General features: G+C 58.8%; 1 protein-coding gene across 1 annotated transcript; it reads right to left on the reverse strand.

Annotated features, from left to right (window-relative positions):
* Positions 1-59: 59 nt before the first annotated feature.
* Positions 60-14,944, reverse strand: LOC311532976 (rho guanine nucleotide exchange factor 19-like; the record flags this gene model as incomplete). Its single annotated transcript, XM_084651999.1, has 12 exons — positions 60-2,121; positions 2,782-2,943; positions 3,395-3,555; positions 4,032-4,124; positions 5,690-5,764; positions 6,228-6,357; positions 7,317-7,469; positions 7,639-7,799; positions 9,437-9,678; positions 10,821-10,897; positions 13,915-14,116; positions 14,680-14,944. The coding sequence occupies 12 exons, from the start codon at positions 14,942-14,944 to the stop codon at positions 2,022-2,024; spliced, it is 1,821 nt and encodes a 606-aa protein (XP_084508125.1). The 3' UTR covers positions 60-2,021.
* Positions 14,945-20,900: the final 5,956 nt, after the last annotated feature.

Below are 20,900 nucleotides of genomic sequence, written 5' to 3' on the forward strand. Positions count from 1 at the left end.
AGGCCGGGTCCTTAAAACAAGGTCAATATTTATTTCAAAACAAGAGACTTTGACAAGCGTGAGCCCCTCAGACACTGCGTGGCTAGGGCCCAGCTGCGGCCTGGGGGTGGCTCAGCAAAAGGAGCAGATCCGGCCCTCCTCCCCCAGCTTCTCTGCACTGAGCCCAGACACAGGGCTCGCCCCCTACCAGCTGGGCCCTGGGCCCTCTCCCCTATGCCAGGGTAAGACACAGCAGGGACTAAGCCCCTGGCCTCCCTACCAATCTCAGGAGAGCTGCCCCACACACAAAGCACAGCTGGACTCTGTGGGGTTGAGACCTCAACCACTCCAATGGAGGCTGGACAGCAGGTACCAAGGTCTGGATAGAGACCCCTCCCCAGCTAACATGCCCCAACCAAGCATCTTCTCTTCCATCAGTGGTGCCCGGATCAGCCCCTCCCTGTAGCCGTGATTTGTGGGGATTTGCAGGGGGACAGATGTTGGCCACACCTGGTTGTAGCACCCCAGCTTCCTGCAGTCTTCCATCCCCAGCCACCAGCCCTTCCCCCTCCATCACTGAGCAGTGGCCCCCTGCAGCTCCCCAGCCAGGCATTTCCTGCCCAGCTGGGCCAACGAACATTCCCCAGGATCTGCTAATTGCCCAGCTGGTGTGGGGAAGCAGACAGACACCTCTTGCTTCCCAGCCCTGCGGGGGCTGAGGGTCACTGATGCCCAGCACAGCTGGGGGGAGATCAGCTCGGAAAGCCAGCTCCCACTAAGGCCAGCAGTTCCCAGGCTGAGCAGGAGACAGACAGGGGGCTCGTACCCTCAGCTGCTCCTCCCAGGAGGAACGAGGCCCCCAGAGCCCCATTTAGAACCACAGCTAATGAAAATCCCCCATCAACCACCCCAGAGTGTGAACAGCTGGACCCACGCGCCAGGTCTTGGTGCTTCTGGAGTGGGCCTGCTCCAGAGGCCCCCTGCGCTGGGTCAATCCAGACCGGGAAGACGGGGTTAGTGCCAAAAGCACCAACCCACGCCATGGCCCCATACAGACCAAGACCCAAGACACTGCTTGGTCCAGCCAGCACGGCCTCTGTGGGAATCACCCCCCAAACTTCCAACTGAGCCTGGGTCGGGGGAACCTACAAGCTCCGTTTGCAAAAATAAACCAATGGGAAAGAGGACGTTCAGAGACCAAAGCTCAAATATCCTGCCAGGCAGCTATAGCAAATGAGAGACCAGCTCCCCCCGAGCGCCCTCCGCAGGATCATGTCCTCCGCAATAGGCACATGTAGGGGACACCCCCCCCCCAAGAGGCAGTGGGCAGCATCCTCCCCTTTGCTGGGAGATTTGGGGAGCTTTTGGCTTCTCAAGGGCTGTTCCAGTCAGATCAAAGACCCCATGTAACACAAGAACTGGAGATTTCCTGGAGAAGCCGGGAACTCGCTTGACAGACACAAGTGCTTAGAACCCAGAGGACTTGCTCCCATCTAGTGCTTCCCACTGGCTCCCCCGCAGGTCGAGGGCCGGAGCCAGGCTTCTGGCTCAGACCCCAGAAGTTTTCCAAAGGGTTTCTTGGCAAAGGGTCTCGCCCCCCAGAACACTACTGGCCGGATGCAAGTCAAGGCTCGGCGCTACTTGGGCAGCGAGCTGGGAATCTGTACCCTCCTCACTGGGGCCTGTCGGGGGACCCCATTTGGGCAGATCCCCCAGAAACACACCAGCACTCAGAGATCAGCTCCCGACTGCAGCTTCTAAGAGCGTATGGCTTTCAGAGACAGCAGCTTGCCACACCATGCACCGCCCTTCCCAGCCCCACCGCTGAGTCCAGCGCAGCCTGCTGCATTCACCCCGCACAAGGTCCCCAAGCGGAGCTCCCAGGCCTGCAAAGAACAGCTGGGCCTGGACAGGGCTCCAAACAGGTGAGGGGCTGCAGACCCCCTTGTGCAGCAGGCGGGAGGTCATCCTCTGGGGGAGCAGCCAGGGACAGGAAAAGGAAAGGCCAAGCATGGAGTCCGGCTGGCGTGGGCCCCAGTGAGTCAGAGACCAGCGCAGGCATCTCTCAGGGCTTTGATCACACCTGCAGGCCGAGGGGACGCCTGGCTGGTTATCAGTGAGATCCACTCCTGCCTCTGGGCCCTAGGAGAGGTCAGACAGAAGAGGGATCACATGCCAAGCCCCCATAATCCACACCCCTGGGGGGGGCTGCATCTTTCCAAAAGGGGAACTCCTCCGAAAGCTGCATAGCTATCCCTCAGTTTGAGGCTTAGGTCCCAGCGTGAGCCGGGGCGTGTTCATGGAGGGGCTGGGCATTCCTAATGTCTCCCTCCCTAGCGCCATCCTCCTCTTCCTCCCCTGTGGGCCACTCAGACCCCACCATGCCTCCCCCAGCCACATCCCACCAGTTCACGGCTCCCAAGAGCTCACGGGAGGGGGCTGGGAGCAGGACATTTGTGGGGAGGGGTCCTCATTTCCAGAGCCCCTTTGGTGTGTCAGAGCTGGATGCACTGGCCTGCAAGCTCATGCACCTGCCCCTCAAGGCCTCTGCCAAGGTCCCCCAGGTGGCACTCAAAGAAACCAGGCTACAAAGCTCCCTGGATGATGAGCTGCTAGCAACTTACAGCTTGGCAGATCTCCTTCACAACCCCCTTCCTGCCAATGGTGCCAGCTTGGCAGGCCCAATGCTCCCCCGGCAGCCAGCATGGCTTTGGGTCTGCAGCAGCCCCACACGGCCACCAGCCAGCCAAGGAACCCACCTCCCACCCCACCAGCCTCCCCGAGCGGGAGCCCCACACTCACTCGCTGGCTGCTTTGAGGATGAACTCGGTGCTGGCCCCGCGGTGGTTGCGGGAGAGGCACAGGAGGAAGGTTGGGTCAGGGAGCCCCAGCGGCTTGGCTCTGAGGAACTCTGCTCTCACATGGCAGGTCTCGGCGTAATCCTTGACGGAAAACCTGCCATCGCTGCGGGGAAAGTACGAGGGGCAGCGTTCGTGGGGTGGAGCCAGGCGATGGAGCCCCACCCCGAACGCCCAGCTCCTGGCTTCCTGGCAATGCTCACTGCAACAGGCCATTAGATCCTGTACCCACAGACGGGGCATCCCCACCTGGGACCTCCAGCTTTCCCTCCTCGACAGAGAGATGGGCACTGCCACCGATGGACCCCACCCCACCCTGCCCCACTGCCTGCTCCTTCTTCCAGGGCTGGAGACAATGAAACCCCCCGATGGCTCGCCCTGCCAGCTGGATCCACCAGGACACTGGAGGGGAACTGCAGGCGGACAGTGGGCACGGGAACAGCAGATTGATGCACCCCTACCCCCACCCCCACCCCCGGGAGGTTTCGATGCCTCTGGCCAGAGCAGCAGGGCCCCCAAGGTGCTGAGGGTAGAGCACGGGCACCACCCAGACTTACTCCCTCTGGCGGGACAAGAGCAGCAGGTCGCTGAGGAGGTGCAGGTGGATGGGCTTGGTGCTCAGGCGGGGTTTGTACCCCACGCCCACCTCCTGGATGAGGACCTGGGAGAACTCCCCTGCCCTGACCAGCCAGCGGCCCCGGCTGATGAGTGGGATGGACTGGGCGGGGAAGAGAGAAAGACACAGATCACTTTGTGCAGAGACCATCACTGCGCTGCCCCAAGGGGCAGGATCAGTCCCGGCCTGAGCCATGCACCAGCGCCCCCTACTGGATCCCTGCAGGACACTGCCTGGAACACACCCAGGTCCAGGCTGGGAGGCTGGAGGTCCCACAGGGCACTCAGCTACTTAGAGGTAGATCATGGCACTGTGCAGTTCACCAGATCACATGCATCACTCTAGCCTCTACATGTCCCGCCCCACCCACCCCTGCATCCCCCCCAAGTCCCATGATGGCATCCCACCCTTCTAGCCCCCCATGTCCCAACCCAGCCCCTCCAGCGTCCCATCCCTCTAGCTCCCCCATACCTCACCCCAGCCCCCCATCTGTCTAGCCCTCCCACCACATGCCACCCCAGCCCTCCCCTGTGGGGCTGGATCACCAAGAGCCGCCCCAGTGCAGAGCCAGGCCTCACCTTTGTCTTTACAAACTCGACTTGCTTCTCCAGCAGCACCAGCTCCTCCGTCTGCTTCATCCGTCGCACGTTCTCGTTGCACTCTGACACGATCTGAGGAAGGGCACGGGAAACTGCAGGCCCAGCGCGGGGGAGCTGGGCGCTCTGGCCAGGGCTCCCCCCACCCCCTGCCTCCCTTGGTCCCACAGGAGGGGGCAGAGACCAGGGAATCCAGGACACTTGGTGCACCCCAGGGGACAGGAAGGAAGCTTTTCCAGCCGTTGGACACTGCTGGTCTGGGGGATTATGGGACATTTCTCAGCTCCCGCCGAAGATTGAAGAGTCAGGTGCACACGGCACCTCCCGGTCCATGCGAGTGCCCGGGCTTTGCCCCGGGTGAGAATCAGGGCTGAGCTCTCACTCGCCCTGGGGTGCCACCAGCCAGGTTTGGGATAGGCTGCGCATTAGCTCCCTGGGTGCCAGGGACAGAGGCTCAGATGTCCCACCCTGCAGAGACCTCCTGGGATGCTGGCACCCCACAGCCCTTTGCACCGGTGATGTTCTGCCTGCGAGGAGACCTCGGCTAGAACATCTGAAGTGGGGACGGAGGGTTCTTTTCACCACAGCGTTTCTGCGGGTTCTAGGTAGGAAATCCAACTCCTGCCTCCCCGGTTACTCCTGGGGAAGACGCCAGGGAGAACCGGCGCGAGTCGGAGGACAAGGAAATGAAGGCTGATTCATTCAGGCGGGAAGGGATTTTTGTTTTTAAACCCGGGCTGTTTGTTAACATGATTAACTCCAAGGCCAGAGAAACAGTTGGCAGAAAAGCACTTGTTAAAGATTCAACGTGTGCCCGCAGTGAATAGAGGAGGAAACTCTAGTTCCCTCCCACCCCCTCGCTGGAGACCTCGGGGGAAGTCAGGGAAGAGAAGATGGGCTATTACCACACTAGCAAACAAGCAGGAAAAACCCCTATTTAAAAACACCTTCCAGGCGTTCCCAGCCGCATAAAATGGCCAAAGCCTGTTTTATCCCCCCCCCTTGCAGTCACCTTTTGGGCTCCCCAGAGCCTGGGAACGCGAGACCCTGGACGTTCTGCATTTTAGCCTCCCTTGGGGAAGGAAACCAGGCTGGAGCCCTAAAACCCCACAAGCACAATCACTCCCCAGGAGGAGCGGAGGCCCCGAGTAATGTCCCAGGAAGGCCGCACGGCACGCTGGCCAGACGGCTCAGCAAGCTCAGGTCTGACCAGGGACGGGGGAGAGGCCGAGAGAGAGACCCCCAATGCCAGGGGTTTTCAAAGCACAAAAGGCAGCCGGTCACTGAGTGACCGGAGCTGCCCTGAGCGCAGAGGCCAGCAGGACGCGGCCCATGCAGGAAGCGGTGGGGGGCTGAGTCCGCCCCGGGCGGAGTGAGCGGAGACCAGCGCGGGCCGGGATGAGCAGAGAACCAGGAACAGACAGACCAGAACCTTCTCCAACCACTTCCCCCAGCTCCGCCAGGGAGCCGAGGACCAAGCCCCCGAACCCCAGAGCATAGCCCATCTCCACATGCTGCCTCGCAGGGCCACTGGGGCGTGAACGGCGGGTCAAGGCAGGCAGCGTGAGGGCTGCTACCATGCGGGGACCTGCACAGCCAGCCTGCGGCTGCCTCCCACAAGCACCCAATGGTGCCCTTACCTCTCCCACTGCCGCCAGGGCCACGCTGGTGGAACTGGCCAGCTCGGAGTCTGCTGGGGCCAGCTTCAGGATGTTCTGTGGGGCAGAGGGGAGAGCAGGAGGATCTGTCAGGGGAGAGGGTCTCCATCCCGCCCCATCATCTCCCTACAGATCCTTCCCCCTCCCTCCCGCTCCCAACCCACCTGCCTCCCAACCCCTTCCCTCATCTGCCTACAGACCCTACCCCATCTCCCTACAGACCCTATACCCTCCCTCCTACCCCCCCCCCCATCATCTCCCTACAGACCTTTTCCCCCTCCCTCCCAGCCCCCATACCCAGACAGAGCCTTCCCCTCTCCCCGCCCGTCCCTATCCCTCTCTTCTTGCACAAAGCCACCTCAGTCACCCCAGTGTTTTGCTTTGGCTGCAGCTCAGCGGACGCTGGCCGGGGCAGCCTGTGCCCCTCTGAGGCAGGATCCCTGGGAGGCCAGCCCCAGCCAACCCCCTCCCCCCACCCCGAGTGAGATCCCAGAGACGGATTCTTGCTCCAGCCTCTCACCTCCAGCAGGATCTTCAGGCGGGTGATCCTCTGGAAGGGCAGCACCAGGAAGGATTTCAGGGGCTGCCGCTGGCATACCGGCTGCTCCTCCAGCTTCCTCAGGACCTGCCGGAAGCGCCAGTTCTCCCGTCTGCAGCGTGCAGGAGAAAGGGGGCAGGTGAGGGGCCCCGAGGCCAGAACCACCCCGGCAGAGTGGCCCTGAATTCTCTCGCTCACTGGGCTACAAGCGCCAGGGCAAACCCTGCCCAGAGACCCTGGCTGGACGAGCCCAGCTGTGTCTGCACTAAAGCCAGAGGTTGAGTGTGGGCAAGGCCTGATGCTGGGATTCCCAGAGCAACGGGGTGTGGGAGGGCATGTGTGGGGCTATTTCTCTGGGGCATGGGGTGGGAGGGTGGAAGGATATCCTCCGCCAAGCTGGGAAGGTACAAAACTGAAATGCAGACCCACATCAATTCCTGCCCCAGCTCACCTCTCCTGCCTGAGGCCAGGAGGGACCTGACCTACTGCTCCCCATGAACCCCTTGTGCATCCCCTAGGCCAGAAGCCAGCAAGCTGCTAGCCATTCCAGCCCCAAAGAGAACATGTGTGTGTGGGGGGGGGGGTTCCTCCCTTCCCAAATAGGTGAGCAAGCAGGGGAATGGGGTCAGCCGCCCTCAGGCATCAAAACAATGTGTTAACTCTGGAACATAATGACAACCACGTAGCATAACAATTGGTGACCATTTTCAGCAGAGACCCCTCTCCACGATGGAGAAGTCGGAGAGAACAGAGACCTAGTGAGTTATGGAATCCTCCCCAAGGGACATTACTGGGGTGTCCCCTACAGTCCACTCCCCTGGGCAGTGCCCAGTCTAGTTCCAAACAGCCCAAGCATCCTCTGGAGGACGCCCTGCAGACTCTCAGCTCTCACTGGCATGAAAGTTTCACTAGCATGAAGCCTCAGTGTCCCCATTGAGAGAGGAGCCATCTAGGAAGGGGCAGATGGGCTGCTCCAAGGGGCACAGACAGTGGGGAGGAGCAATTGGGGCACAAGCAGCCCCCGGTTATTCCTCCCCCCAGGACACCCCCTGAGCCGCTGCGGCTCCTCACATCAGCTGCTGCATGAGCTGTTCCTGGTACATCTGGTTGGTGACGTAGGGAATGTAAACCCTGTGGAAGGCGGGGCAGTGCTTCAGGACCACGGCCCCCAGCCCCGCCAGGAAGACGTCCTTGTCCATGTGCTCCTTGAGATCCAGGAGAAACCTGCGGAGATCAGGAGTAGAGGGAAAGGATCCTGCCACTGGGCAAGGTTTGGGCTGGAGTAGCTGGGAGCTCCCTCCGCAGCCAGCACCTCTTCCCCCTCCCTACAGCGCCCCCTGCTGGGTGAGGCTGGGACTGGCATCACTGGGTGTTCCTCACCCACCGCAGTTACCTTTCACTGATGTCCTTCACCTGCTGCAGGTTGGAGAAGAGCCGGTGCACCTCGGCCCTGGTCAGCGTCTCCCGCAGCGCCAGCGATCCCTTGAAGTGGCTCATGGCCACCGAGAGGCTGCACAGGTAGGAGGCCTCCGATGTGATCATCTCAAACATGGCCTGGAGCGGAGACCGTGCGTCAAAAGACGGGGGAGAGCGAGGCAGCGCGGCAGGGCCTGGGAACCCTCCAAACAGTGCAACACGCTGTTCCCCTCTAGTGCCCGAAGCCAAGGGGCTCTGGGCCTGCTGGTTCAAGGGACTTAGGTGCCTCCCTGAAATCACCGGGAACCAGGCATCTAAATCACTTTGCAAATGCGAGTACCCAAGACGAGCCAGTGCACAGTGCCTGAGCAGCTCTGTGCCAGCCCTGTGGGCTGTTCCCACAGCCAGAGTGGGCTGGCATAGAGAAATGCCTTAGCCATGCCACTTCCCCGGTCCGCCTACAGGAAACACTTCCCTTCCATTACAGGCCTCTTGCTCTGAGGACTCCTGCTGGGAGCGGCAGCCAGACAGGCAAGGGGCATTGCCTTCTGGCCGCTGTAGGGTTGCCAGCCTCCAGGATTGTCCTGGAGTCTCCAGGAATTAAAGATTAGTCTTTCATGAAAGACTGTCATGTGATGAAATCTCCAGGAATACATCCAACCAAAGCTGGCATCCCTACTGGGCACCGGTACAGGGCTGGGCACAGGGCAGAGCCGGGAATACAATCCAGCTTCCAGGTCTGCGGCTTCATCAGCTGACACAAGCATGAGAACGTGGGAACGGCGATAGAGGGTCAGACCAAAGGTCCATCTAGCCCAGTATCTGGTCTTCCAACAGTGGCCAATGCCAGGTGCCCCAGAGGGCATGAACAGAACAGGTCATCATCAAGTGACCCATCTCCTGTCGCCCATTCCCACACTGTGCCACCCTCACCAGAAGGCCAAGATTATAACAGGGTTCAAAAAGGAACTAGATAAACTCATGCAGGATAGGTCCATCAATGGCTCTTAGCAGGGATGGGGTCCCTAGCCTCTGTTTGCCAGCAGCGCCAGTTCTCCTGTCTGCAGCGTGCAGGAGAAAGGGGGCGGGTGAGGGGCCTCAAGGCCAGAACCACCCCGGCTCGGCTGTAGCCCAGTGAGCGAGAAAATTCAGGGCCACTCTGCCGGGGGGCAGAGGTGGGGCAAATGCCCTCTTTGGAGTAGGAGAGCAGGGTGGGTGCCATGCTGCCAGCGCTGGAGACCACAGGAAGCTGCGCATCCCAGAGCAAGCCACAGGCCCAGCTGCTGTCCTCGAGGCTGATAGAGAGCATCGGTCTCCTGGTCCCCATTTTCAAGGTTGCCAGTTACTGGTTGACACCCCCCCCCCCCCGCCCCCAGTGAGCAAGGTTTTGTCTGTGGTTAACCCGCGCGGTGGCACTGCCCAGTCTCAGCACTACCCCACAGTCTCCTTCTGCTTTCACCAGGGCAGGGACTGGAACTGCTGGCTCTGGGGGTAGGGGGCATCCTGCTCTCCAGCACTGCCCGCTCTGTGGTACCATCCCCACACCGCAGCAGGGGCCCCAGAGTGATCAAACTGTGGCTGCAGCAGACGGCAGGTCTCTGCAGAACATTGTCCCTCCCCTCGCCACGTGGGGGTCTCCTCAGCTGGAGCAGCTTTCGCTTGGGCTGAACCCGCCTCTGGCAGGTGGGAACATCCCACCCCTACTTGCCAGCCAGCCGTGCAATCAAATGATCAGCCCTTCCCTCCCAGTCCGAGAGGCGGCTGCCCTCCAATACCTCCTGCAGGTGGTGCTGCTGGGGTGTGAGACTCTCCAGGAGCCGCCCGCTCTTCACCTCTGGGATCTCCTGCCAGAAGCAGGAGCTGTAGTCGCGGGAAGAGATCTGCGACACTGCGCCGAGCAGGGAGGAGGAGAGGATGCCAGCGATGGATAGGCTGGCGTCCACCCGGAAAGACGGGTCCTTGGGCTTGCGCTCCACTGCCTTGAGGCGCTTCATCCAGTAGTCTTGGTAGAGAGGCTCTGGGAAGGAGCGCAATGAGTGTGACATTAGCCACAGGAACCTGCCCGTCAACGGTCAGCCAAGGGCTTCCCAGAGTGCTTCATGAATAATTGCAGTGAGCTGTAGCTCACGAAAGCTCATGCTCAAATAAATTGGTTAGTCTCTAAGGTGCCACAAGTCCTCCTTTTCTTTTTGCAGTCTTTGAACGATTCATATAATCCCAGGTCTAGTGACACGGCCCGCCTGCTCCACACATGGCCCTGGACACTGGGAAACCCTCTCCTGGACTTCGGGGTGGTCTTCGCCATTTCTGGGCCCCAGCACAGTGTCCCCATGAGCACAGTTCACCATGTGTGCCCATAGCCCACTCAGACAGAAGTCACGGCATGCTGCCTTCACCGTTAATGGATGGAGAACTGAAGGATCTCTAAGGAGCAGCCATCTCTGTTCCAACCATCACCTTGGGTCTTGGAGATGCTCTCAGCAAATTCAAAACAGTCCTGACCAGATTGCAGGTGTGTGTGTGTTGTCTCATGGTTTAGACACAAAAAACCCTGCATCTAGTCAGTGTTTAGACTAGCTGACCCTTGCGGTCCCTTCTAACCCTGTGGTTCTAGCATTTCTCCCCCCACTGCCACAATTGCAGGAGGTCATTAAGCAATCTGCATGCAAGGAAAAGATCGCTCTCTTCAGAGTGAATTTAGTGCAGAGAGAACTGTGTAAAAGGGTCTCGTGGCTCCAATTTCAGTGTGATGTGTCTAACTCCAACGTGTAGCTTATTTTACCTTAAGGGAAACAACCAGACTAGAAAGAACAAGAGCAGAGTCCCCAGGAGAGAGAACAGGGTGTGGGCTTCCCCTCTGCAGGCCAGGAGAGGTCTTAGACATTTGAGGCCCAACACACAGCGGACAAAGACACAGTTTTGCAACAGCTCAATTCAGTAGGCTCTTAAAGGCACAGCCTGCTCCGGAACAGGCTTATAATGTTTAGTGACTCAGTTTCCCTTTCCTGGCTAGGGCCAAGGTGGTGGAAGTAGCACTCTGTGGCCCATGTAAGGGCTTGTTCACGGCAGCAGCCTCCGGAAGCCCTTCTAGGAATTTCCCTCCATCCCGCCATGCCTGAGACCCTACAGCCATCGCACAAGGAGCAGATCAGTACTCACGGGTTTGCACATATTTAGATTCCCTCCTCCGCTTGTCCGTGTCCTTTGCTCCTTTCCCCAGTGGTCGGCGGAACAGTCTAAAAAGCAGCGAGAAGAAGCTTCTGAACTGAGTCCCACCGGGAGAGCCCTATACTACAGCAAACATGAACTTTCCCCCATAACTCTGGCTCTTTCCTCATGCCCTACAGTGCCTCCTGCTGGGCTTTGTCACTTATTTGTGTCCTTGTGCAAATCAAAACCTCTGTGCCTCAATGTACACAGGTGTTAAATGGATAGGTAGGAATATGCCAGGTGGATCAGAACTAAGGTCCACTTAGCCCAGTGTTCTGTCTCTGACAGTGGCCAGAGAAGGTGAGAGAACCCACAGTAGCAGTGTGGAATAATCTGGTCCTCAGATCAGGTCTCTTCTTGATTTCTTAGAGATAGAGATTGGTTTAAAACTCTGAAGTGGGGGGTTGACATCCCCCCCAGAACTGTTACCATAAAGCATGGAAACTCTGGGTATTCTCATTATCCATATTAGCATTCAATCCATTTTTGGATCTTGCCAAATTCTGGAGTCAACGACATCATGAGGCAGAGAGTTCCACAGTCTAACTGCACACTGGGTGATATACAGTTATGTTCTGTACCTCAGGGGAACACCCAGTAACCCCATGTTCATCCTTATCATATGATTCTGTGGTATCTAGTGCAAAGTTTGTCATGTCGGGTGTCTACGGAAGGCTCTTGACATACTGAGCATTGTTATAGTAATCGTTGTTATAGGTTGTAATTTCATGTATATAGTTATGAGGCTGAGAATGTGTCCTCATGGCTTAAAGCAAGCACAGACAAAAACTCTCCAAGAGCGGAGTGGCAGTTCACACATCATCAGGGCATGTATAGGACAAACCCAGGCAAGCCTCACAGGAACAAAGGACACTGGCCTAGGCAACAACAAAAGGACCTGTTAGACTCTTGAGTGAGTCACTCCCCTTCCTTTGGTCAGTTTGGGACTGTGATGAGGTAATGCTCGCCTGACTCTGAAGGGCGGGGGAAGGAGACGCAAAGCCAAGAGGGAAGAAAGAACATGATAAAAGGGAGAGACATTTGCCATACTCTTCCTGTCTCTTCCACTTCCATCTACAGACACCACCACCAAGTGACTGAAGCGCTGATCAAAGGGGAGAGCCAGCCCGTGGTGAGAAGCATCTAAGTTTGTAAGGTCATTAAAAGTGTTAAGATCGGCTTAGAATGCATTTTGCTTTTATTTCATTTGACCAAATCTGACTGGTTATGCTTTGACTTCTAATCACTTAAAATCTATCTTTGTAGTTAATAATTTTTTTTATTCTACCTGACGCAGTGCATTTGGTTTAAAGCATGTCAGAGACTCCCCTTGGGATAACAAGCCTGGTACATATCAATTTCTTTGTTAATTGATGAACTCATATAAGCTTGCAGTATCCAGCGGGCATAACTGGACACTGCAAGAAGGAGGTTCCTAGGGTTGTGTCTGGGACCGGAGATATTGGCTAGTGTCATTCGGTTGCACAATCCAAGGAGCAGCTTACATGCCCGAGGCTGTGTGTGAACAGCCCAGGAGTGGGGGTTCTCACAGCAGAGCAGGGTAAGTCTGGCTCCCAGAGTCAAGGACTGGAGTGACCTCACAGATCACCGGTCTGGATAACACCAGAGGGGAACGTCACAACAGTCTTAATTATCTCCCACACATGGTGTGTAAGACCATGCCTCAATCTTTGTATTGTACTGATCCTCACAATACCCCTGTGAGGAAGGAAGGTGCTCTTATGGCCATTTTATAGATGGGAAACTGAGGCCCAGAGAAGCCACGTGACTCGCCCAAGGTCACACAGGAAACCTGTGGCAAAACAGGGCTTTGAATCCAGCTTTCCCCAGTACTAGGCTTGTGCCCTACCCACTGGGCTATCCTTCCGCTCTGAAAGGTACCAGAGAAATAAGGTGATCGTCAGAGCCAAGCCTGAATTATAAAACCCAGCTCTGCTCCAAATGTCCCCAAAGTTCCAGATGTTTGGATCATCCCATTATAACAATAGGTGGCAGTTGGGAAGGCCAGCTTCAGGGTCAGGAAGTGTAAGGATCTGGGCAGGGGTTGAATTGAACCAATCTGCAGAGGCTCAGAGAGCCAGGCCATTTTCTGGTCGCTGCCATCTTGCGCTCAAAGATCTTTTGTTTCAACCCAAATGAAGCTGCTAGCCCTTTGGCTCCAACGATAACTATAAAAATGGGAACTGAGGGGGGTAAAACACACTAAGCCAGGAGGCAGCCTGGGACCACAGTTATGGGAGACCAGACAGGAACAGCCTGTGAGGATGTGACGCAGCAGGGAGGGGGGAATGTTGACCTGGGAATGTGCCCTGGGGATGGGAGACCTGAGAGCCTGTCACCTGAGCCAGGAGGGGGATGGGGAGGTAACACCTCTGCTGGGGAATGTGGACCACGGAGGCTGCAGCAGGGAACCTGCTGGGTGAGTTTAGTTTCAGTTTGGGGCTGGGTGGAGGAAGGCAGGGGACCCCAGGGCTGGGGTCTAAGCTCCCTGCTCCCCCAGAAGGACTTGACTGAGGGGTCCTGGGTGGACCCACAAGCTCTGTTTTGGACTGTGTTCCTGTTGTCCAATAAACCTTCCATTTTACTGGCTGGCTGAGAGTCTCAGTGAATCCCAGGAAGAGGGGTGCAGGGCCTGGACTCCACCACACTCCGTGACACAGCCCTCTGCTTAATCCAAGGGGTTGTTCTCTCTGAAACCTAAAGATGGCACATAGCATAGCAATGCTCAAAGCACCAGAGAGTTTAGAAATGCAATCACATTACAGAGATTTGCCCAAAGACTGGCACTTCATGGGCAGAGCTTGTTTTGTGGTGGGAACTAGAGGGCAGCGCTGGGTCCCCTCCCATTCAGCTCCTGCACCCCACCTGGAATGATTACTGGATATTTCCATGGACATGCCAGTAGCTTAAAGAAAAAGGAAGCAAGAATCCCTCTCTAGGCACAAGCTACATCGCAACTAAGAGACAATCTCCCAGCCCCAGGGCAGTGATACGGAGAGCTCCCCGGGGGGAGGTGGGTTACCTGCGCTCCGGACTTGGCATCTGCATAGCTGTGGCTTTGGAGAGATCTTCCAGGGAGCCATGCAGGACCTTCCTCCCGGGGATTGGGGTGGGCGGCTTTGTCCTCATTTCCAGCAGGCCAGAGGGGCCCGTTGGCCCTGCAGAGCTAGGGGGCTCCTCCATCTGCTCCTCTGGGCCCGTGCTCTTGAGGGCTGCCAGCTCCACTGTGGGAGGAGAGGGCTGGCAGCGGAGCGGGACAGGGACAGCGCTGCCTGGCAGGTCAGCCCCTAGGGAGAGCAGGAGCGAGGGGATGAGGATGGTGCAGGGGCAGAGCAGAGGGGTCAGCTAGCACCGGGCTGCACCAGAGCCACGTCGTCAAAACAAAACCCGCGCCCGCCTCTGCTCCCCATCACCCCCAGGGAGCTGCCTGCCCCACGCCGGCAGGGCTAGCTGGAGAACTTGCCTGACGCCACCTACCGTCACCTGGATAACGGGAGAGCACTCACCTGCAACGGCAGGGGGCTGCAGGTCAGGACTGAGGGGCCCTGGCAGAGCTGGGGGGCTGCAGGTCAGGACTGAGGGGCCCTGGCAGAGCTGGGGGGCAGGGCTGGAAGAGCGGGTGCTGTGGGTCAGGCCTGAGATGAATTTCTAGAGTTAGCAGGAGTCAGGCCCAGGACTCTGCCTGGTCCCAGTTATGGGAACTGAAACTCACCACCTTCAGGGCACTCCCCACACGTTTACCTGGGGTGGGGGGAGGAGAACACCCATGGCAGACAGGCACACAGACCTTCGGAGTTGTCCACCAGAAGCGGGACCCTCTCCTCCGCTGCTGAGCCTGGATCCCAGGACCGCCCCCTGCAAGCTGCGGAAAGGCCCTTCTGGGCACTCCTGGGGCGGAAGAGGCTGGCCAAGAAGGGGCCAAGCTCCGGGCGGCTCTCCGGCCTGGCCGGCTGGGGTCTCTGGGCCACCGGGCAGGAGCCATGCCTCTTGACTGGCACCACTGCCCTGGGCGGCGAGTCTGAGCGCGCTCGCTTCCGGCAGAAGAAATCCATGGGGGCGATGAGATGCCTGGCAGACAGAGGAGAAGGGGGCTCAGTCCTGGCCAGGTGGCTTGCTCCCACTTCGGGGGCTGGCCTCTCTCAGCAGCTGGGCACCAGGAAAGGCCCCCAGGAACACCAAAGGGTTTAAGTGCCCTCCTGCCATGCTCACCGGGCCACCTGGCACCGCACCCTGAACGCCAGACACAAAAGCTGGGCTGTGTCTCACCGGGCAGGTCCCTGGGTGGCACTGGGAGGGCCAGGGTGGCCTCAGCAACCCCCAGCTCCATCGGTGCCCTGGCTCCGAGGCTGCTAGCCCAGGGCTCAGCTCAGGCCCCCTCTGCAACTCTAGCCACTTGTCTGTGCTTAGCCCACAGCCCAGCGTCTAGCCTAGAGAGCAGGGAAGCCCTGCAGTGCTCTGGGATCAGGACCAGCCAAACAGCTAAAACGGGGGCAAAGCACCCAAAGGGTGAACTCTGCTCTGGGCTGGGCAGGCCCGATAGGCCAGCTGGGCCCCTCCCACCTATGGCCAGGGAGATTCAGTGCAAGGGCCATACCACTGCCCACCTGCTCAGCCCTGGGCGCATCACACTGCCCTTGGCAATAGCTCCTGGCCAAGGCCACAGCTCCCAGAGCTAAAGCAGCCTCTTACCTGTAGGATCCCCCCAGACAGGGAGAGCAAGAAGGTACAGCTGCTCCCACCTGCAAATAAATAACCTCCAGGACTCCCTAGTTAGCAGCTCCTTAAAGGGGCAGAGCGCCGGGGCCTCATCAGCCAAGGGCAGCAAGCGTGGGCTCCCAAAGGCTGCCCTCGGTTGGCACCCAATGGAGCAGATGGCAGCAGGGCAATGAGGGCTGTGCTGGGGGGGTTCCTTGGCTTCCCAGGTGGGGGCTATTTACCATCCTAACCGGGAGCAAGGGCGGGACGTGGGGAGAACTCCCAGCACGAGTCCATTCCCAGTTTGTAAGCTTGGGAAGGGAGCTGGTGGAGGCCTTCCCTTAGGGCCAGTCTGCAAACAGGAGGCCCCGAGTCCCTGGGGGATTAGCCCTGGAGGCTGGCCTCAATCCCAGCTCTGTCCTGTCCCAGCTGCCTGCATGAATTGCTCTGCCTCCTGCGCATGGGTCCACTTCAGGGGTGGGCTGAGCCCCTGGTGTCTCCACCCGGCTTGTGGTGGTTCACGGAGCCAGGGGCTGCGAAGCCCTCAGAGATCTGTGGGAGAAGGGACAGGAGAGGGGCCGAGGGTGATGGGGATACCCCATGGCTCACGCTGCCGTCTGTCCCAGCAGAATTGCCCAGGGGAGGAGGTTGGAGATGGCTGAGTGCGAGAACGGAGCCGGGGAGCAGAGATCCCTCCCTTGTGTGAGTGCGCACCAGGGATCTGGACATGGACCCCCAGGTGGGATCTCCGGGACTGGCTGCCTCCGCTAGGGAGGGGATAGGCCAGGCCACTCTGTAGCGTGCTGCACCGGGGCTCGGTCAATGCTCACCAGCCTCCCCAGCGCTAGCCTGGCCTCTGGCTGACCGCCCCATCCGAACGAGGGCTTTCCCAGCCTCCTGGGCTCCTCTGGGTCTCGCCCCTTGCCTTAGGCTCATGCTGCAGGCTGCGGTGGGCATGGCCCCAGGAGGGCGTGGAGCTCGCAGGTGCCGCCAGCCGTGTTGCCAACTTAGCCACTTTGTCACCAGATTTAGTGACTTTTTGGTTCCCTAGCGAGCAAATAAGTGTCCAAGTGACCAGTGACAAATCTAGCGACTTTCGCTGCCAATGACAGTGGCATTCAGAGAAAGACGTCACCAACAGGCGTAGTCACCAAATTATTCACAAGCCACTCAACAGTGTTCATAAAATCCACTCCGTGCTCTTCTTACTACGTTCTGCTGCACCCCAAGTCAGTGTCATTACGTCCCAGCTGAGCACGGCCTCGGAAGGAATCGCCTTCCAGGGCTGCTTGGGCTGAGATCACGATAACCTGCCGGCAAGGGAAAGAAGTTTGTGGAGGCTAATTAAATACGTTGCTAAATCCAGGTGCACGTTGGAGAGAGCAGCACCTTAGCCAGGGCTTGTTTTTACCCAGATGTTCGTTCTCGCTGCTCAGTCGTAGGTAGCCCAGCCTGTGATGCAGGGGAAGACGGCTAATGAAGTGGGTTGGGCCGGGGAGGCAGGTTAGCCAGCAAGGACAGCCGCACGGATGGAAGGTGGGATGAGACAGGGCCATGTGCCCCAATGGGGCGGGGGGCACCAGGCCTCCGGGGATGAAGCCCTTACTGCAGGATCAAAGGTGGAGCTAGCTTGATTTCGGTTCCCCTTTACTCCTTCCCCCGGCTTGGCCTGGGGTTACCTGCCCAGCTCTTTTCAGAAATGAAACCCTGGAAGTGGGGGGAAGGGGTCCGGCTAGTGGATTTTTGTTTTTAAATCTGCTTTCTTGGCTCCCTGCAGCTCCGAGCTCAGGTCAGGTGGATGCCCTCTTCCCCTCCCAGGTCCGGGCTCCCCCTTTCACTCACCAGTCGGCTCAAATCCAGGCTGGCAAGAAAGGGAAGCTGAGCTGAAATGACCCAACCCCAGCTGTACTGGGCTGCCCTGGACAGAGCGCTCTGCCCAACACGCAGAGGGCGCCCTCCTGATGATGACAGCGTCCTGGTGTAGTTGCTTCTGGTGTGCAAGAGAATGTAGTAAGAAGGGCATGGAATGGATTTTATTAACACTATTGAGCCACTTGTGAATGATTTGGTGACTATACTCGCCTGTGTGTGTGTGTGTGTGCGTGTGTAACTCGCCTGTGTGTGGGGGGGTGTGGGGGGGTGTATAATTCTCTGCTGAATTCTCTGGAAATTTTGTTCGGTGACATTTTGGACTCCTTCTGAGTGCTTAAACAGCTGCATCTAGCCACTTTTCAGGGTTTGTCTGGTGACTTCCTGCTTTGTGGAGTTGGCGACACCGCGGGGCTGGCTCGGGGCTGGCAAGGGCCTTCTCTTTGCGTTGACTTTGCCCTGTCAACTGCCCTGCCCCGGCCAGGCCTTTCTCCCTGCAGGACCCAGGTGGGAACCAGGGTGGGCTTGCTGGGCTCTGTGGGGGGCTGGGCTGTGAGGTACCTCCTCCCCGGTTCCGGTGCCGGAGAGGGAGGCCGCAGTGGCCAGGAGTGGCCCCTCAGCTCAGTTGCTTGCTGGGGCCAGACTCCCGTTGCTTACACCAATGTAACCGCACTGGCAGCAAGGAGACACCCTGATTTACTCCAGCACGTGAGTCTGGCCCTTGTGTTTACATCTGATGCTCTCCCCACCTTACACTCTGCTCTGCAGCAGGGCTGGGGACAGGGCTGTTCCTGGCCTGGGCCCCCAGAGCCTCCTCTTTTGCAGAACACGAGAGGGCCTGTCTTTGATTCTTTTGCCAGCACCCTGGCCCGAGCCCAGGGCTGTCACCAGCCCCAGCCTCCAGCCCCGGTTCTGCTGCCCCAGGACGGAGAAGGCGCTCCGCAATCTGCAGCAGGGCTCGGGCCAGCCAGCAGAGCAAAGTCACAGCACCCCTTGGCCCAGACGCTGGGAACAGGGGAGCTCCACTGCGTGCCTGGGGTTTGTCCCTGCCGGAGACAGCCCCTCCCGTCAGCCAGTAACACGGCACCCGCTCCCCCAGGACCCCTGGCTCCTTCCTGCTAATCATGGGCCACGGAGAGCCCTGGGCTGTACTTCCCACAACCTGGCCCCGGTGGCACCTGCCCTGGGATCGGGGCTAGGGCCCTGCGCTGCTGTCCAGCACTTCCCCCCAGCAACGCAGCAGCCAGCTCAGCTTAGGCCTGGGCTGGGCTGGAGATGGGCCTGATCCAAAGGTCTGGGTTGGTCACATCCAGCTGGTTGGTTCAGCCATTCATTGGGGGCCTGTAGCAATGTTTGGATCTGGGTCTAGGTTTGAATCCAGACCCTCCCCCCAAGCCCAGAGACTGGGGGGGTCGTTGACTTTATCTTGACTTTAGCAAAGCTTTTGATATGGTCTCCCATGGTATTCTTGCCAGCAAGTTAAAGAAGTATGGATTGGATGAATGGACTATAAGGTGGATAGAAAGCTGGCTAGATTGTCGGGCTCAGCGGGTAGTGATCAATGGCTCAATGTCTAGTTGGCAGCCGGTATCAAGCAGAGTGCCCCGGGGTCGGTCCTGGGGCCGGTTTTGTTCAACATCTTTATTAATGATCTGGAGGATGGTGTGGATTGCACCCTCAGCAAATTCACAGATGACACTAAGCTTGGGGGAGAGGTAGATATGCTGGAGGGTAGGGATAGGGTCCAGAGAGACCTAGACAAATTGGAGGACTGGGCCAAAAGAAATCTGATGAGGTTCAACAAGGACAAGTGCAGAGTCCTGCGCTTAGGAAGGAAGAATCCCATGCACAGCTACAGACTAGGGACCGACTAGCTAAGCAGCAGTTCTGCAGAAAAGGACCTGGGGATTACCGTGGACGAGAAGCTGGATATGAGTCAGCAGTGTGCCCTTGTTGCCAAGAAGGCTAATGGCATATTGGGCTGCGTTTAGTAGGGGCATTGCCAGCAGATCGAGAGAAGTGATTATTCCCCTCTATTCGGCACTGGTGAGGCCACATCTGGAGTATTGCGTCCAGTTTTGGGCCCCCCACTACAGAAAGGATGTGGAGAAATTGGAGAGAGAGTCCAGCGAAGGGCAACAAAAATTATCAGGGAGCTGGGGCACATGACTTACGAGAAGAGGCTGAGGGAACTGGGCTTGTTTAGTCTGCAGAAGAGAAGAATGAGGGGGGATTTGATAGCCGCCTTCAACTACCTGAAGGGGGGTTCCAAAGAGGGTGGAGCTCGGCTGTTCTCAGGGGTGGCAGATGACAGAACGAGGAGTAATGGTCTCAAGTTGCAGTCGGGGAGGTTTAGATTGGATATTAGGAAACACTAGTTCCCTAGGAGGGTGGTGAAGTACTGGAATGCGTTACCTAGGGAGGTGGTGGAATCTCCTTCCTTAGAAGTTTTTAAGGTCAGGCTTGACAAAGCCCTGGCTGGGATGATTTAGTTGGTGTTGGTCCTACTTTGAGCAGGGCGTTGGACAAGATGACCTCCTGAGGTCTCTTCCAACCCTGATCTTCTTCTTCTTCTATGGTTTAGGCCCCTCCCAACAACACACCTTCCCTGGCACCCCTCAGTAGTGGGTGATTGCCAGGCCTGGGCTAAGCAAGTGCTAAATAACCAAGCAGGCCACGCTCATGTGGGGGGCCAATGGGCAAAAGCGAGTGACCTGGGGCGGGGGCAGCTGCTCAGGAGCGGAACAGCAGGGGGGCTGCGGGTCGGCATTGAGGGGCACCAGCAGAGCTGGGGCAGGCGGGGGTCAGGAGCGGAACAGCAGGGGGGCTGCGGGTCGGCATTGAGGGGCACCAGCAGAGCTGGGGCAGGCGGGGGTCAGGAGCGGAACAGCAGGGGGGCTGCGGGTCGGCATTGAGGGGCACCAGCGGAGCTGGGGCAGGCGGGGGTCAGGAGCGGAACAGCAGGGGGGCTGCGGGTCGGCATTGAGGGGCACCAGCGGAGCTGGGGCAGGCGGGGGTCAGGAGCGGAACAGCAGGGGGGCTGCGGGTCGGCATTGAGGGGCACCAGCGGAGCTGGGGCACGCGGGGGTCAGGAGCGGAATAGCAGGGGGGCTGCGGGTCGGCATTGAGGGGCACCAGCAGAGCTGGGGCAGGCGGGGGTCAGGAGCGGAACAGCAGGGGGGCTGCGGGTCGGCATTGAGGGGCACCAGCGGAGCTGGGGCAGGCGGGGGTCAGGAGCGGAACAGCAGGGGGGCTGCGGGTCGGCATTGAGGGGCACCAGCGGAGCTGGGGCAGGCGGGGGTCAGGAGCGGAACAGCAGGGGGGCTGCGGGTCGGCATTGAGGGGCACCAGCGGAGCTGGGGCAGGCGGGGGTCAGGAGCGGAACAGCAGGGGGGCTGCGGGTCGGCATTGAGGGGCACCAGCGGAGCTGGGGCAGGCGGGGGT

Source organism: Lepidochelys olivacea (assembly GCF_965140295.1).
Source record: "Lepidochelys olivacea isolate rLepOli2 genome assembly, chromosome: 18".
NCBI classification, from domain to species: domain Eukaryota; kingdom Metazoa; phylum Chordata; order Testudines; family Cheloniidae; genus Lepidochelys; species Lepidochelys olivacea.